A 16,997-nucleotide genomic window follows, 5' to 3' on the forward strand; every position below is an offset into this window, starting at 1 on the left:
ATGGACTTTTGCAAGCTTATACAAATCATTTAATTTCATGATTTTGCTTTGATTGAGCTCTCATGTTGTAGTATGGTCTGAATTCAAATCATGTTCAAAAGCCAACTATCTCACTATGGACTAATAAAAAAAAATATATATATAATTGGCTGTGTATGGATCCCTATCTATCAAACAAAAAATGGTACTGACTTCTGATGGAAAAGATGTATGATAGCCTTTTTATTTGGGGAGTTTGCACAGACAAACAGAATGAACCATTTTTGTGGGGTTCCATCTTCTCAGCCAGAAGTAATATATATTTTTTTCTTTTTGGAAGATGAAAAAAAGAGATTACGCACATAAATTGCCAAGAAAAGTCTGTTTTAGTTTATTTCAGATAATGCAGTTTTTAAATTGGCAATCCATTAAAAGCCAACATCAAAACAAATTTAGCCTAAGGTTGATACAAATTTCCCTTCCACCAACCATGTACCCTTACCCAGCCCTAATCAGGCTCCCGACTCCCCTGTCTGACATTTCTTACTTCTTAGTGATTCAATGCCAAGAGAGAGAGAGAAAGGAAGATACAATATGTAATAAATAATTTTTATTTCCGAAGATTAATATAATATACCAAGAAAGGACAAAAAAAGTCTATTTATACTCTGTACATCCGGAGCAAATTTGGGGCATTCAAATGTGTAACAGTAAACATTTCACCTCCATCCTTCTCTCTCTCTCGCCTTTTAGACTACTTTCCTTTTCCTATTTCCCAAACCAGTTACTCTCTAGCTCTCTGCTTACAAATAATGAAAAATAAATCAATAAAATAGTAGGGCATTTAGTAGGGCATTAAGATCAGTTTTAGCTCATCTTAGAAAATGCTGATTTTTTATTTGGCTAGCTATTATAAAGCAATTTTATCACATCTAATGTAAAGTAAATTTAGCTTTAGACCAGTCCAAATATTACTTTCATAATAATTCCTACCTATTCCAGCTCCCATGTCCCTCCAACAACCCTTTTTTTACTAAATCTCATCTCTGAATGATATCAAGAGAGTAGGGAAAGGGGGGCAACAAATTTCATTCATTTTAGAATATACAAACAACATGCCATTTTTATTAAAGAAATATTTGGATAACATTTAATACATTGCTTTTCCATTTTACAGGCTTCTAAAATGTTTTTACGACTCTAGACACATAATTGGAATGAAGGTTGTTTCACAATTTTTTGCATTTTCTTTTTTTCTTTTTTGTAAATATGTGTTTATTGTTTTTTTTTCTGTTTTTTTTTTTTTTAACTTAGTACATTCTTCAGTATAGGAAATATGCATTTTAGTGACTTACGGGTCACCTCAAACATTAGTGCACATCATTTCATTATGAGACTCGCAAGTCTCGGAGTGAAAAAAAAGAAGGACACATAGTTAAACTGTAACCAAGCATCAGTGAAGATTGGGTGAGGCTTTTCTTGTGTGTTCTTTGTTTAGCTTTAATGGTAGTGCCCGGTTTAATTTGTATTATAGCTCTCTGCATGTTTTTTTAGAAGCCCCTCCCTTTGTTGGGAGAGCTGATATCTGTAATTGTGTGTTTAGTTGCATGTTTGCTTTTGTTAGGCATAGTCTTAGCATTGTATCACTCCTGTGCAGTCTTATGAAGATTCCATGTCTATTTTGTTCCCTCATTTGTGGAGGGAACTCCCCCACTTGCAGAGGCCGGGCTCTCATCTCTGAGTGGTGTTTAGAAGGGGGACGTATCAGAGAGGAGGGGGAGGGAAGAAAAGGGGGGAGAAAGAACGTGAGGTTGACTGTAGGTGTGTGGGGGAGTTTGGTGTGGGGTTACTGTCAGTCTTATGGGTCCCGTCATATCGGAGTTTAAGTGCGAAGTTGTCTTTTGCAGTTGAAGGTTGCCAGTGGGCCCAAGTCTCCGCCTAAACTGTGGGTGTTTTGGTTGTATTCATGGTCAGATCCTCTATTGCCCTGAGCTCCTCCATTTGGGTGAACCATACCTGTAGAGGGGTGGGGGTGATTGTTTGCCTCCAGAACTGGGGAGAACCTGCTTGGCTATATTTAGGATTCTAATGGTCATAGATTTCTTATATTTAGATCTGGGGGTGGTTGTGTGATGGCGGAGCATCACTGCTGGTTCCAGGGGGGGGTGGCACGTCGGAGAACATCTTCAGCATGCCGTGTATTCCTACCCAGTAGGCCTAATTCTCCCACAGTCCCACCAGATGTGGTTGCCTACCTCTTTTTCACACATCCAGCATAGGTTGGTATGTTCCGAAACTCTGTATTATGGAGGAGATTCAGTGTGCGGTACCAGTTAGTCAATCATTTAAAAGCAGTCTCCTGTGTTCTACTATAGACTGAGCAGTGGTGTGTGAGATAGCAGATCTTTTCCCACTCTTTGTCAGTGAATGTCCTTTTAGGGCTGTTTCCAATTTTCCCATGAAAGGGTTTTTTTCTGTGAGGCTCTCACACTGTAGCATGGAATATAGGAAAGAAATTCCATGTGGTTGGGGGTCTGGGTGCATGCATGCAGTTTTGAATGTGGTGCGTTCCTTAGTGAGTGCACTTCCCTGAGGTAAGGTGCGAACAAAGTTCACTAGTTGTGTGTGTTTAACCCCTTAAGGACCAAACTTCTGGAATAAAATGGAATTATGACGTGTCAGACATGTCATGTGTCCTTAAGGGGTTAAAGAGTTGCATGAAGGTGGGTGTGAACTCCCCAAGCATGTCTGTCAATGGCTTGCAGTTATTGTAGTAAAGGCATGGAGTAGGGGTCAGTAGGATTCACCTGGAGTCTAGTCCAGGTGAAAAGTCTTCATTGTGTGTCAGTGGGAGTAGGGGGTAGGGCGCAAGGCCACTTTTCCCTGAGGTCTCTTGCCACACTTTCAGAGTGTTGTGTTTGTAGGGAGATGTCAGGTCATACCTGTCGGCATCACCAATTACCAGGCACTTCCGCATAGACGGAGCACTGCCACGCCCCCTTCTCTGATGCGGTCTCCTCTCGCTACATAAGGAGACCGCGCCAGATTCAAAATGCTGGATTATTGAAGAGGCTTTCCCCAAAGTTCCTCGGACCGGCTACAACTACTGCGAACCACAGATACGTGTACCGAACCCGGACTGGGCATCGTTAACCTACCTTCTCCTCACTTCGACCTCAGACTGACTAGGACCTCTGCTTCTGTTTCATAAGAAGTTTTCTCTCTCATTGGATACAGCACTAAATAAGGACTCTGGAACTATCTAAAGTTTAATTTGGAATTGCCTGCTTGCTTAACAACTACCAACCTTTTGCTATATAACCTTGTCTCCTGTCTCCTGCAAATAAGTTAATAAGAGCTCTGGATTTATATTCCACCGAACGCTAAGTATCCCTTCAAGTTATTTTGGACTCTGACTGCTTGCTTTTGCAATTGCTAATCTGCTACTATTTAATAGCATTTTCTACTGTTACCTGCAATTAATAACAGCTCTGAACACGTCTCCTTATATTTGGATTAATCTTAATTGCTACTGCTACTCTTTTGCAAATCTGTTGCTGCTTGTACTGTTTTAAACAACTAACACCCATACTAAAGTACTTAAAGCTACAGTAACTGTTCTAACCAATTATATTTCCTCATGAGTATTGATTAAATAATTTAATCAACGTTTCTGCAGTCGTGTTCCATCTGTTAATTGAAACAGCATTACAGGGGAGAGCTTTTGCCCCTCTAGGCTTCTTGGGCCCCAAGGCAGAATGGAGACCCCAGGGAGTCTGGAGAGGGTCTATAGTGGTGCATGTCCTTGGGGTGCCAGATTCACCAGGGTACTAGTTTCTGGGTAGGTCTCTTTAGGGCTCCTCACAGGGATACTCCCGAGGGTCGGGTAGCCTGCATTCAAGATCTCCAAATCCTAGGGGGCAGGGGAGCCGGCTGTAGTGTCTCTGGGTGGAAGGTGTAAATGGCCATTGGGGCAGGCCAAGACATATGTATCGAAGGCAGTTGTAATTCCTGCATAAGGTCTTCCAGGTCTCCTTCCCTTTTTACGGCCTTTTTGGCCTTGAGGGGTAGTGGCAGGGCCGGACTGGGGATACAAAGCAGCCCTGAAAAAAAATCTATGCCAGCCCCATAAGTCATTGTGCTATGTAGTGTGTGTGCATTTTTAATATATGTATATTTATGTATATGTATAAGTGCTGGCCAAGCAACTAGACATCGTGGTTGCAGACAAGGAACGAAAGACTGCAGTCGTGGTGGATGTGGCAAGGCAATACCCAGTGACTATAACAATAGGAAGAAGGAACATGAGAAGGTAGACAAATACCAAGTACTGAAAGAAGAACTAGAAAGGATGTTGAAGGTCAAGGCAGTTGTAGTACCAGTTGTGATAGGAGCACTCGGGGCTTTGACTCCCAAGTTGGGGGAGTGGCTTCAACAGATTCCAGGTGGGACATCTGAGATCGCTGGCCTCTTCATTCCAGCATGGTCAACAGCTTCCATCTGGGGGAGGAGCTTGTGTCTGGGAGGCAGAGCTTAGGTGTGGGGGAGGGGCATGCAGCCATAATTGCTGTACATTGTGCAGGGAGATTGACAGGTCTCTTAACAGCCACCGGCAACAGCCCCCAGCTCCTCCCTCATTACTCCCCTCGGACTGACACAGGCTGGCACAGTCGGAGGGGGAAATCATTTAAATGACATGCCTGATGATTATTAGGGCTGTGTGACCAGCCCCAGGGGTGACTTGGTCAAGTTCCTCTGGCATACCTATTATCCTGATGTTTTGAAATCGACAGCGGTTGTCTAGGTTCTCCACGTGTAGAACCATCTGGTGGAGTTGGTCTGTGTGCTGTTTCAGCGTGCCCATGTTTGCAGTCTGTGCCGACACCATGTGGTCGCAGTCTGCTTCCAGTTAGCACATCCAGAGTCTACACCAAAACGTGGCCCCTCTCTAAGGGGGTGTAGTTCCACTGTGATAGATTTGTGAAGAACAGAATTTGCCTCTTTCGGGTCCGCTTTGGTCGGGAGGTTGCAGATTAGCTCCACCCATTCTGGCTGTGTCTGTTTGCGAGCCGGGTCAGGTGAAGCAGTGCTGGGCTGACCCCCTCATATGGAGGGAGGGCGGAACGGCTTGAGGTCTCCGAATCATTCGAGGCCAGTTCAACTGGCGTAAGGAGATACTGGCATGTGGTGGAGGGCTGGGACCCCCTGGGGTGTCGGGGGGATTATTAATTGGTGATGCCCGATGTGTCTAGCCCATGTTGGTGGTCTTTTTTGCAGCTTTGGCGAGTATTAGTTCTGAGCCTGCGGGGAGCTCCCGGTTTACGCCGCCATCTTTCTCTGCCTCCAAGCAAGGCCCCCCAATGTTTTGCATTTTCAAGTAACTATGTGAGGTTAAAATAATTACCTAAATTATTAGATGTTCGCGCTATTATTTTCTATAATTTTTTGTGCATCTCTCCTTATCTTTTTCACTATTGTTATTAACTGACACAATGTCAATTTCATCTTCCTTTACACACGGGAGAAGGAGGGTTAATATTTTGGTTTCAGCCATTGCACTTTTCAGTCATTGTGTTAAAATGATATGCTGTCTGCATTGTATGCCATCTAACACATTCTATATTAACATTACCTAATTTAGTATTAACCAGAGGTTGTGTTCCATTTATGGAGCTCACTATAGCGATCTTCTTTTGTGATAGATTAATTTAGAGTCTTTCTTTCTTTGCCTTCTGCAAACCCGCCCCGTACACGCAGTGCACAGTTCAAAAGATGACGTCGTATGAATTTACGCTGAGAAACAACCTTTATTATTATGTGTGTTGTACTGTTCCCTTTTTGGAGCATACTTACACAGTTGTATGATTCTTTAAAGCTCTTTATTGTTCCCTGTGGTGTGTTATTGTTGAATATGTGGTATACTACACGAAAAATAAAAGACTCCAGTAAAGAACCTTTATCATATATTGTAGACTTACTTTTTTTTTTAATGTTAAAAAAGGAAAATGGTAAGGCAGTAAAATCCAAAAGTTTTACGAAAAGAACATTATATAGCCAAATTCTCACAACACAATGCAAACATTTTTAAATTGCTCAACATTAAAATGGTTGAATACACAGGAAGCAAAGTCAACTGAACTTGAAAAAAATATTTATTTTTCAATAATTTTTTTACTGCATGAGATCTGAATCAGAATGGAAAAGAGAACATGAGACTTTGAATTTTATTGTTTTCAGGCAAAAAAACATTATTAAAAATGCAATTAACTCACAAATGTGGTAGTTTCTCCAACAGGATTGGTTCTCCTGATGCAACATAGTATGATGCCACTCTACTGCTTTCTCCCTGATCACCTCTATTAAGGGTTAATGGAAAAGCAAGGTTTTACACAATTAACAGATTATGAGTAATTTTAATAACAAGTGGTTTAATCACTTTATTATTCAATTTATATTATGTGCTTTGAGTATGACTTCTCTACAAAATATGTCAAGTTATATAGGTAATGCGGGCTGCAGAAAAAAAAATTCAGATCAAGAGTAGAACTTATGTGAAAGTCTTGTGGAAAAGGCAAATTAAGAAAAATGAAAAATTGAAAGTGATTTCTTATTACTTCACAAATTGTGTTTCTCTAGCACAATAGTCTAGTTGTTTTTTTTTTATTATTATTCTTTATTTTTACTGTGCGCATAATAACATGCAAGCCTGCAGTGTCAGAATAGCAGTAGCAAGCATAATCAGACATGGTTTAAACATACCTCAAGGGGTCGAAACGTTGTATTTTGGTTCTTGGGTCCAATAATATTGCCTACTTTTGGAAGACCTTTGGAGTGCCTGGATTACTTTTCATATTTAAATGGTTTAAACATAGACCCGACATTTGAGTTAACAGCACATTTTTATGAATTTTAGAGTTCGATAATAAGTAGGCATTTAAACAGTGTGAAGGCATAGATTATTTCCTAGTCAGAGTAACTGGGTAGGTTAGTACAAGCTTCGTGAGGTTAAGTAGACGTTAACAAGTTGTGTCTGAGCCTAATACACTACAACAAGGAAACCACTGGGTTAATAGAAGAAAAATAAAAAACTAGAGAAAAATGAGAGAGAAACAAGACATAAAATCTCATCTTTGCTAGATATGTGTTGAAAGTGCCATAAATGTGAAATGCCATTGCCAATCTCATTCACCCCACTCCACAGGCTGGCCAGATATGAGAGTCCACTTGTCTGCTAGCAGTATTCTCCCTGTCAGCACACTGTGTAGGGTCTGCAGAGGGATTTGTGGTCTGCGCTGCTTCAGCTCTACTCGAGCTCGGCCCCTGTTCTCATTGGGAGCCATTGTCCAGTGTCCACAAGTCCCTCCAGATTGTGTGACTGGATTGCGGACCCTTAGGGTTTCCGGGCTTCTATTCAGATAGGCAGTTGGTGGTGTAGAAGTGGTTCCGAGTGGGCCCCCAGCCCGGGTGCGGAATGAGTTTCTGCTTGGTGCTCTGGGTCACAGGCGAGTCATTGCCAGAATATTTGGCAGATTTCTTTACATTTCTGACTTTCTCGGCATTGCAGGGGTTTCAGCTTGGTGGCCATCTTGGTCGCGCCACGTGGCTTTTGAGGTGACAGGGGGATAGTCCACGGTTGTCTTTAACCCCTTAAGGACCAAACTTCTGGAATAAAAGGGAATCATGACGTGTCAGACATGTCATGTGTCCTTAAGGGGTTAAAAGCTGACCCTGTGGGGACTGGGATAACACCCACCAGTCCAGTGGGGGTAATGGGGCTGCAAGAGGTAGGCTTTGAGGTGCATGTGCAGCATTGGGAGATCAGCCACATCTCCCTTCCACCAGTACAGCAGTCCCGATAGGTCTCAAGGACAGAACAGGTTGTGTCTGAAACGGGGCGCTATGCTGAGCAGCAAACTGCAGGTATCAGTCTTTTTGTGCTTCCAGATCTCTGATAGTGGGTTCAATAGTTAGATTTGCAAAACTTTAGTTTGGTTTATTGGAAGTTCCAGAGAAACACGTCCGGCTATGTTAGCTGTCGGGCCCCGACCTAGTTTAATTACCAAAATCACTCGAAGCTTATATTAAGGTGAAGGTCCATTCCTAAGCTTACATACTCTGTTTGACCCATTTGCAAACAAATATTGTGCCTGGGAGTGTCCTTAACCACTGACTATATATGACTATATATATATATGCACAAACTATAACCATAAGAGGATGTGTCATATACAATCAAACAAACATGCAGTACCAGGACTGTCTTTTTAATTAGTTAGGCACATTTTTGGGTCGTCATCTTCTTCATCACCATTCTCATACAATAATTGTCATTCAAACATTGTTTCAACACCATACTTCCTCTTCAAAAACCTTTTCAGGGGTGGGGATCAGCCCACAATGGCAAAATTAGTTTCTCTCCCTTTCTGTTCCTCATATTAAAATCAAAGCCAACAAGCTGATTGCAAATAAAGATGATGCACCAAAGGAATTGGAGTAGAAAATGTTGATTATTCTCCTGAAACATTATTCATAAAAACAAATTATTTTATACTTTATATGTTTCTATTTATAATTAAAAGGTTATAAGAGAAAATGTATTTTTTTATAATATTCAGCCACTAAATCTGTGTCAGCTGTAAGACCTAACAACGTCTTCCATTATCTTCCAGTGCCTTAAAACTTTTAGATACTTTACAAAAAGTAGTGAACACTTTTCAAAGCATATATGGTTCAATTCCTAAAGGAAGTAATACATTATAAATATTAATATACAATTTGTTCTAGTGACTTTCAGTTCATACATAATTGCACGGATATTGACTAAAGTTTAGTCCTGTCATTTAAAGATGTAAAGATTATGATGAAAGACTATACAGCTGTATATTATTAATAAGATTCATCTTTTAGTTTAAACACAAACTTTCCCAGTCAAAAAAAGTTAAATTAAGTTTTCTTTTCAAACTGCAGAATCATCTGGTTAAGTAAATACTGGCTCTTCTTCTGCACTGATTCCATATATGATAATAACTTCTTCCAGCTGAGTCTTGCAGTAGACGGATATTGAACAGAAAAATAAAATAATACAATAAAGGGTTTACAACGTCTTTTCAGTTTTTAGCAGCAGCTGCTGGAGTAAGTTCTAGCTTTTCTTTTCTCTGCTAGAACTTTCTGTAATAACGCTTCTTTTCATGAATCCTGCTATTCCAGTGTTGTCTTTCTGTTGTCTTTGTTGGGTGCCCTTCTGTTTCCATGCTGTCCTTCTGCTGTCTTTATTGGGTTCCCTTCTGTTTTTTTTATGCTATCCTTCTGCTGTCTTTGTTGGGTTCCCTTCTGTTCCAATGCTATCCTCCTGCTGTCTTTGTTGGGTGCCCTTCTGTTTCCATGCTGTCCACCTGCTGTCTTTGTTGGGTTCATTCTGTTTCCATGCTGTCCCCCTGCTGTCTGTGTTGGGTTCCCTTCTGTTTCCATGCTATCCTTCTGCTGTCTTTGTTGGGTTCCCTTCTGTTTCCATGCTGCCCACCTGCTGTCTTTATTGGGTTCCATTCTGTTTCCATGCTGCCCTCCTGCTGTCTTTATTGGGTTCCCTTCTGTTCCAGTGCTATCCTCCTGCTGTCTTTGTTGGGTGCCCTTCTGTTTCCATGCTGTCCACCTGCTGTCTTTATTGGGTTCCCTTCTGTTCCAATGCTATCCTCCTGCTGTCTTTGTTGGGTGCCCTTCTGTTTCCATGCTGTCCACCTGCTGTCTTTGTTGGGTTCCCTTCTGTTTCCATGCTGTCCCCCTGCTGTCTGTGTTGGGTTCCCTTCTGTTTCCATGCTATCCTTCTGCTGTCTTTGTTGGGTTCCCTTCTGTTTCCATGCTGCCCTCCTGCTGTCTTTATTGGGTTCCATTCTGTTTCCATGCTGCCCTCCTGCTGTCTTTATTGGGTTCCATTCTGTTTCTATGTTGTCCTCCAGCTGTCTTTGTTGGGTTGCCCTCTCTTCCCATGCTATCCTCCTGCTGTCTGTGTTGGGTTCCCTTCTGTTTCCATGCTGTCCCCCTGCTGTCTTTGTTGGGTTCCCTTCTGTTAACACGTTGTCCTCCTGCTGTCTGTGTTGTGTTCCCTTCTGTTTCTATGCTGCCCTCCTGCTGTCTTTATTGGGTTCCATTCGGTTTCCATGCTATCCTCCTGCTGTCTTTGTTGGGTTCCCTTCTGTTCCCATGCTATCCTCCTGCTGTCTTTGTTGGGTTCCCTTCTGTTCCCATGCTGTCCTCCTGCTTCCTTTGTTGGGTTCCCTTGTGTTACCATGCTGCCCTCCTGCTATTTTTGTTGGGTTCCCTTCTTTTTCCATGCTGCCCTCCTGCTGTCTTTGTTGGGTTCCCTTCTTTTTCCATGCTGCCCTCCTGCTGTCTTTGTTGGGTTCCCTTCTTTTTCCATGCTGCCCTCCTGCTGTCTTTGTTGGGTTTCCTTCTGTTTCCATGCTGCCCTCCTATTGTCTTTGTTGGGTTCCCTTCTGTTTCCATGCTGCCCTCCTGCTGTCTTTGTTGGGTTTCCTTCTGTTTCCATGCTGCCCTCCTACTGTCTTTGTTGGGTTCCCTTCTGTTTCCATGCTGCCCTCCTGCTGTCTTTGTTGGGTTTTCTTATGTTTCCATGCTGTCCCCCTGCTGTCTTTGTTAGGTGCCCTTCTATTTTCATGCTATCCCATTCTGTCTTTATTAGGTTCTCTTATGTTTCCATGCTGTCCCCCTGGTGTCTTTGTTGGGTGCCCTTCTATTTACATGTTGTCCTCTTGCTGTCTCTATGGGTTGCCCTGCTGATTTCATGCTATCTCCTACTGCCCCGATGCTGTGACCCTGCCCTTCGGGGATCTAATGCTCCTTTTTGTTGTAACCTTGATATCTGCATCCTTTACATTGCTGATATTCTCTGTTTATTTCATGTGGATCTCCTTGGACTGCAAGCTTTACTTCTCCTATCCCTATGGTATCCTCTAACTGTCTGCATTTGCTACACCATTGCTAAGTAATACTGACTTTCCTACCTCCTTTTATTCATTACTGTCACCGTTATTAGTAGTAAGCCTCATGTGTATATTCTTTTCAAAAACATATATCTTCATTCTTAATTCCAGGAACTTTACCAAGTCTGTGTCTTTACATGCACTATGACTGCTAATTGTTACTTAATTTTCTTTCCAATTTACATGCAATATAACTTCCACGTCTTGAGATCAATACACTTGAGGTTGTGTCACATTGAAGATTATGTGCAAATCCTGTCTGGTTAAGGAATAAAGAATGCGTTTAGCTTGATTTATTTTTTTACAGACACAATAACTTTTTAATCCTTGTGCCTTGCTGCAGGCAAAAATCAAATAGCAATACAGCAACACTGCAATGATCCAAAACTTTTATAAAACATAATTCCACATAGTTTTACATTCTGTTGCATAAAATCATATATCTTTATATAGCTGAATAATCTGACATAGCACATTTTATCGTCACTCTCAGTGCACATATTCTCTAGAGCTAACTTGCTGTTTGATTACAATACCCAGTCAGTTTCTATAAAACATTAAATTGAGCATCCCAGGCAGTCATAAGATGTTTGACTCAAGACAAGCCTACACACGTGGTTGTAACATGGTATAATTAATAAACCACAGGCTTGTGCACTGTGTAACAAAATTGTTTTGGTCGAACCGCGTTGTACGAAAAAAAAAATAATAATAATAATTGGCACATATGTGGCACTTAAATCACAGTTGTTAGCACTTCAAAAACTTGTAATTATATTTAGCACTTTAATATGATTTTAAATACCAATAGTGCACCTTCAATGATTATGCATTTATTTAGTAGACATTAAAGGCACTAAACAGAAATATTTATGCAGATTTTTTTGTGAAGAATGTTCAATTAAACAGTTATTAAAGTTTGCTTAATTAAAAGATGAATGTGTATATATAGTATTGTAACTCGATTCATGAGCTCAAAACGGGAGATAAAAACATTTACCATTTTACAATAAACTACAATGTAACAATATACAAATGCTTAACCCCCTAAGGACCAACCTTCTGGAATAAAATGGAATCATGACATGTCACACATGTCATGTGTCCTTAAGGGGTTAAACATCAAATAATAACTTTAGTGAGTGTACCATCGAGGTCCAAATTTCTTACAACCGGATTTCTTCAAAGACTTGGAGGAAAGCAAAGTATACCCGAGGAACACATATCTAACAGATATATGGAACACACGCATGGCAATGGAACTATAGCCAGCGAGTTAATACTAAATTGACATATGATGCCGTGTTCTTTTTTTATTTAGTTACCAGCTTGGGATGGAGTTGAGAAGAGTTGAGAATTCAAAGGCTTTGGTGGACAATGGAGAATATCTAAAGAAGAAATATCACTTCCCCCTTATTTTACACCATTTAATTAAACAATTAAAATCACCTATAATTTGTCTTAACCATCTGTTATGAGATGCTCCGTTTTCCTTAAAATGTATATTCAACATAGTCCGTGACAACGTAATCCAGTTCAGACAAGGCAAACATTGCTAATGAATTGGAAAAATGTAAACATTGTGTAATTTCTTCTATCTTAGAACAAAGATTAATTAGATTTTTCACACCACACAAATACTTATGTTTCCATAGCCTTATATTTAAAGGAACACTATAGGGTCAGGAACAAAAACATGTATTCCTAACCCTACAGTGTTTAACCCACGATTTAGGTGGCTTGCCCCCACTTAGCCCCCTTAAAAGTTAATAAAACTCACCTTATTACCGGCCCCTTGGTGACATCAGCAGAATTGCCGATATTTAGCCAATCTGGGAAAGCATTGGATTGCCTAAAATTGGCAAGGGGGTGGGGCCAAACGTTGCTTTGGACAATTAGCACTTCCTCATAGAGATGCATTGAATCAGTGCATCTCTACGAGGAAAATTCAGCATCCACATGCAGAGCGTGGAGACGCTGAATAGCAGTGCTGCCTACTGTGCAGCACGGAGCCAGGATGCACCTCCAGTGGCCATTTGAGGAGTGTCCACTTGGAGGTGTCCCTAGGGGTAATGTAAACATTGCCTTTTCTCTTAAAAGGCAGTGTGTGCATGAAAATGCCTGCATACAATGATTATACTCACCAGAACAACTACATTAAGCTGTAGTTGTTCCGGTGACTAGAGTGTCCCTTTAATAAATAATACAAATCCTGTGAAGTAACCTTTCCCATAAGACAAATAGAGCTGGGAACAATGCACAAACCAACCATCGGCCATTCAAACAACCTCTGAGCCATCTGCAAAGAAGTGAGAAGTATAGGGACATTTAAAGTTCTTAACTTCTTAATCTTTATCGTCTATTATTTATTTTATTATTTGTTTCTCAAGTACTTTTTGGCATTGGACAATAAAGGCTTTGGATTTTTTTTACTGTTTTTTTTTTCACACATGCATTTCCATACAGTTAGTGAGTAACTGAAATGCATTTTTCTATATTTATATATAGTACTGGCCAGTGGTGTATCTTGGTTTTGTGCTGCCCTAGGCGAGACTAAACTCAGGCACCCCCCCTAATATAAATTTGACCCACCCCTTCCTGTCAAGGCCAAACCCCTCTGTTTAAGAGCCACCCCTTCCTGTGTAAACCCCACCCCTTCCTGTGTAAACCCCACCCTTCCTATTTAGGCTCCACCCTCTCCTGTTAGAGCTTCACATCTTCCTTTCTGTATTTAAAAGTGAATAACGAAGGCCAATATTTTGTGTTTTCTGTACCATTTCAAATGTTGCATCTATTTTAAGAGAATCTTTACATATAATAGCAGTAACAGCACCAAGGCTTCAACAGCTGTTACTGGACATGCATACACAATTTGTGTCATTCATACAAGACAATGCCACTGTACATATCAACACATCCAGTCCATTACACTACTTTAGCCATAGCACAGACTTTCACACACCATTTACTTACATCAATCCATCCTGAAACTGACACGATGAGGTTTTTAATAACTTAGATAACTTTAATTAAATATATAAATATATTAAACTGAAATGCAACTTGAATACAACAAATAAAACTGTAAACATTTCTGACTTAAATAAGTGCAAACTGTTGAATATTAGAGCTAAATCATACTGGCAAAGCTGTTGATGAGCTCTTCATAGTCCAAAGAGATTGTGAGTTCAGACTCTATTGCCAACACTGCCAGTGAGTTCAATCTTTCCTCTCCCAGTCTGGATCGTAAGTAGTTCTTAACTCGCTTCAAAGTTGAGAAAGAACGCTCAGCTGAGCAATTAGTTGCTGCAGTACACAAAAACATTCTGAGAGCAATGTCCACATTTAAATAAATACTTTGCAATCCTCTCTCCCTTATCATTCGGGACATCGCCAAAACAGAGGTATCTTCTGCAGAAGAACTTATTAGGTATGAACGAAAGTGGAGGCACTCATCAAAAAAACACTCCTGTTCCAAGTCTTTGCTGTAAGAAGAACAAAGGTTGTTTGCATACTGTAATATTGCTGATGGCTCAGTTTTTGATAAATCAGTAATAAATTTAAACTTTCCAAAGAAAGAGTCATATGCTGTTTTTCTTCTTATAAGTTCGGCAACCAAGTTATCACAAATAACATAAAAGGTGTTAATGCGAAAATGTTCTTGGGCTTCCTCTGCCTGTGTCTTGCTGGAAGTTGCTGAACCTTTCCTTGCTTGTGCACCTTTCCTCTTAGTCTCATAATCCTTCACAACTGATTTTTCCATTGCAGCAGCTTCGAAAGTCGGAAATATATCTCTGGTTTCTCGAACAAACTGGATCAGTGACTCATACAGCTCCCCTACAATTCCAACATCAATGCCAATGCTTTGGAGTTTTTTGCTAACTGCACCAAATCTATCCAGGATAGTACCCCACAAACCACTCATAAGTGCAGTCTCCAGACGTCGTATTTTATTCAGAAGACCTTCAGCTTCCTTGCATGTTCCTGGTGCCTCTGCGGTATTTTCCTTAATTCTTGTTAAGGCTTCGATTACTTGAGTCCAATTTCGATTCAAGCTTCTACAGGCATCTTCCCTGGCTGACCACCGTGTGTCAGATAATCTCTTGACCGCTAGAGTGTTTGGCACAGATGATAGATGTTCTTGTAAAATCTCCCATCTGTGAGTGGAAGCAGTAAAAAAAATGTAAAGGTATTGTAGGAGACCAAAGAATGAACAGGCTTCCGGACAACTTTCAGCAGCATGCTTCCCTACTAGATTTAAAGAATGTGCAGAGCATGGAATATACACAGCAAGTGGGTTTCTTTCCAGAATTCTGGCTTGCAATCCTCTATAATGGCCAGACATATTGCTTGCATTGTCATATGATTGACCACGACAGTTGGCAATATCAAGATCATATGACTTCAGAGTGGTGAGGACCACTTCAGCCAGTTGTTCCGATTTATGACCAGGATTTGGAATAAAACGAATAAAGCGCTCAACCGGTAAGCCATCTTCCTTGACATACCTTAAGATGAAGGCCAGCTGATCCGTGTGGGAGCTATCAGGTGTTGAATCAACACTGATAGAGTAATATTTAGCAGCCTTTGCCTCCTTAACTATCTGCTTTGTAACAGAATCTGCCATAAGCTGAATAAACTGCTCACAGGTAGCGAATGAGAGGTAAGATGTGACTCCTTTTCCTGCATTGCCGTAACGGGCAATGTGTTCTGCTATAAATGGGTCAAATTCTGACAGAAATTCGAACATCATCATGTAGTTTCCGCTGTGTGTGTAACCAAAACGGTCATCTTTCCCTCTGAAAGCAAGTCCTCGAGTGCCAAGTGCCTTAACTGCAGCAACAACTCTTTTTAAAACATTTCTCCAATACTGAATTTCATCAAAACGCTGCTTGGTAAGACTTTCATCAATTCTCCCCAGTGTACATGCTCTTGATTTTAAAGATAGCACGCAGGATTTGTGTTCAGCTGAACGCTCGTGCTCATTTAATCGAGCCGTGCCATTTTTCCAGTCATTGAAGCCACTTTCTGCCAACTGGGATTTGCCACCAAATAAACGACATGGAGCACAAAACACTACTCCTTTGCTTTTGGAGTAAACCAAATAGCTCCTTTTTTGTTTCTCTCCATTAAAGTTTTCTTTTTCAAAAAGGTGTTTGGTTAGCAATCTAGAATGGTCAGCATAAAGCCTTCTCGACTGTGTAAAATCCAGATTCTCATTTTGAATTATTCCATGTTTAGCCACATGGTCTCTGGTGCAATCATTTAAAACCCATTCAGCAGGGTCAGAGCTCACTCCTATTTGTACAACAGGATCATCAAATTCTACTGAACTCAAAGGACCTGATTCAGAAGTCTTAGTTTCTCTGGCAATACTAGAACTACTGGTAGCTAGTGAAGTATCATAACTGCATGTAGCAACTACATCAGTTTCACAGATGTCAGCAGTTAAATCTTCAACTACCTCCTCACCCTGCTCAGTATTAGAAGAAGCCACAGGTTTTGAGAAAAATAATTCAATTTTTCCTGTCTGTTCAAGCTCCCTGGCTTGCTTTTCACGCCTAATTTTTGCATTTTTTCGGTAACCTGCTCCACTTAGCCTTTTTCGCCCGTCACTCATGGCTGCTAAGGATAGTACCAATGCTGTGAAAATCAACCGACATAGCATCAGTAAAAATCAAGCGACATAGAATTAGTAAAAAAATCGACCGACATAATGTCAATGAAAATCAACCGGCATAGCATCAGTAAAAATCAACCGGCAAAGCATCAGTAAAAATCGACCGACATAACGTCAATGAAAATCAACCGGCATAGCATCAGTAAAAATCAACCGGCATAGCATCAGTAAAAATCAACCGCCATAGCGTCAATGAAAATCAACCGCCATAGCATCAATGAAAATCAACCGCCATAGCGTCAATGAAAATCAACCGCCATAGCGTCAATAAAAATCAACAGGCATAGCGTCAGTGAAAATCAACAGGCATAGCGTCAGTGAAAATCAACAGGCATAGCATC

At 40.7% G+C, this 16,997-nt stretch overlaps 1 protein-coding gene across 1 annotated transcript; it reads right to left on the reverse strand.

The window, feature by feature from the left end:
• Positions 1 to 14,106: 14,106 nt before the first annotated feature.
• Positions 14,107 to 16,596, reverse strand: LOC134583182 (zinc finger MYM-type protein 1-like). Its single transcript, XM_063440008.1, has one exon. It carries the CDS (start codon positions 16,594 to 16,596, stop codon positions 14,107 to 14,109), a length of 2,490 nt encoding a protein of 829 aa, XP_063296078.1.
• Between the last annotated feature and the right edge of the window lie 401 nt (positions 16,597 to 16,997).

The sequence above is a fragment of the Pelobates fuscus genome, chromosome 13 (genome assembly GCF_036172605.1).
Source record: "Pelobates fuscus isolate aPelFus1 chromosome 13, aPelFus1.pri, whole genome shotgun sequence".
Lineage (NCBI taxonomy): Eukaryota > Metazoa > Chordata > Amphibia > Anura > Pelobatidae > Pelobates > Pelobates fuscus.

What these genes read in the sequence shown, in the direction of transcription:
- LOC134583182 (XM_063440008.1), bottom strand. Translation starts at nt 16,596, where the DNA reads ATGAGTGACGGGCGAAAAAGGCTAAGTGGAGCAGGTTACCGAAAAAAT.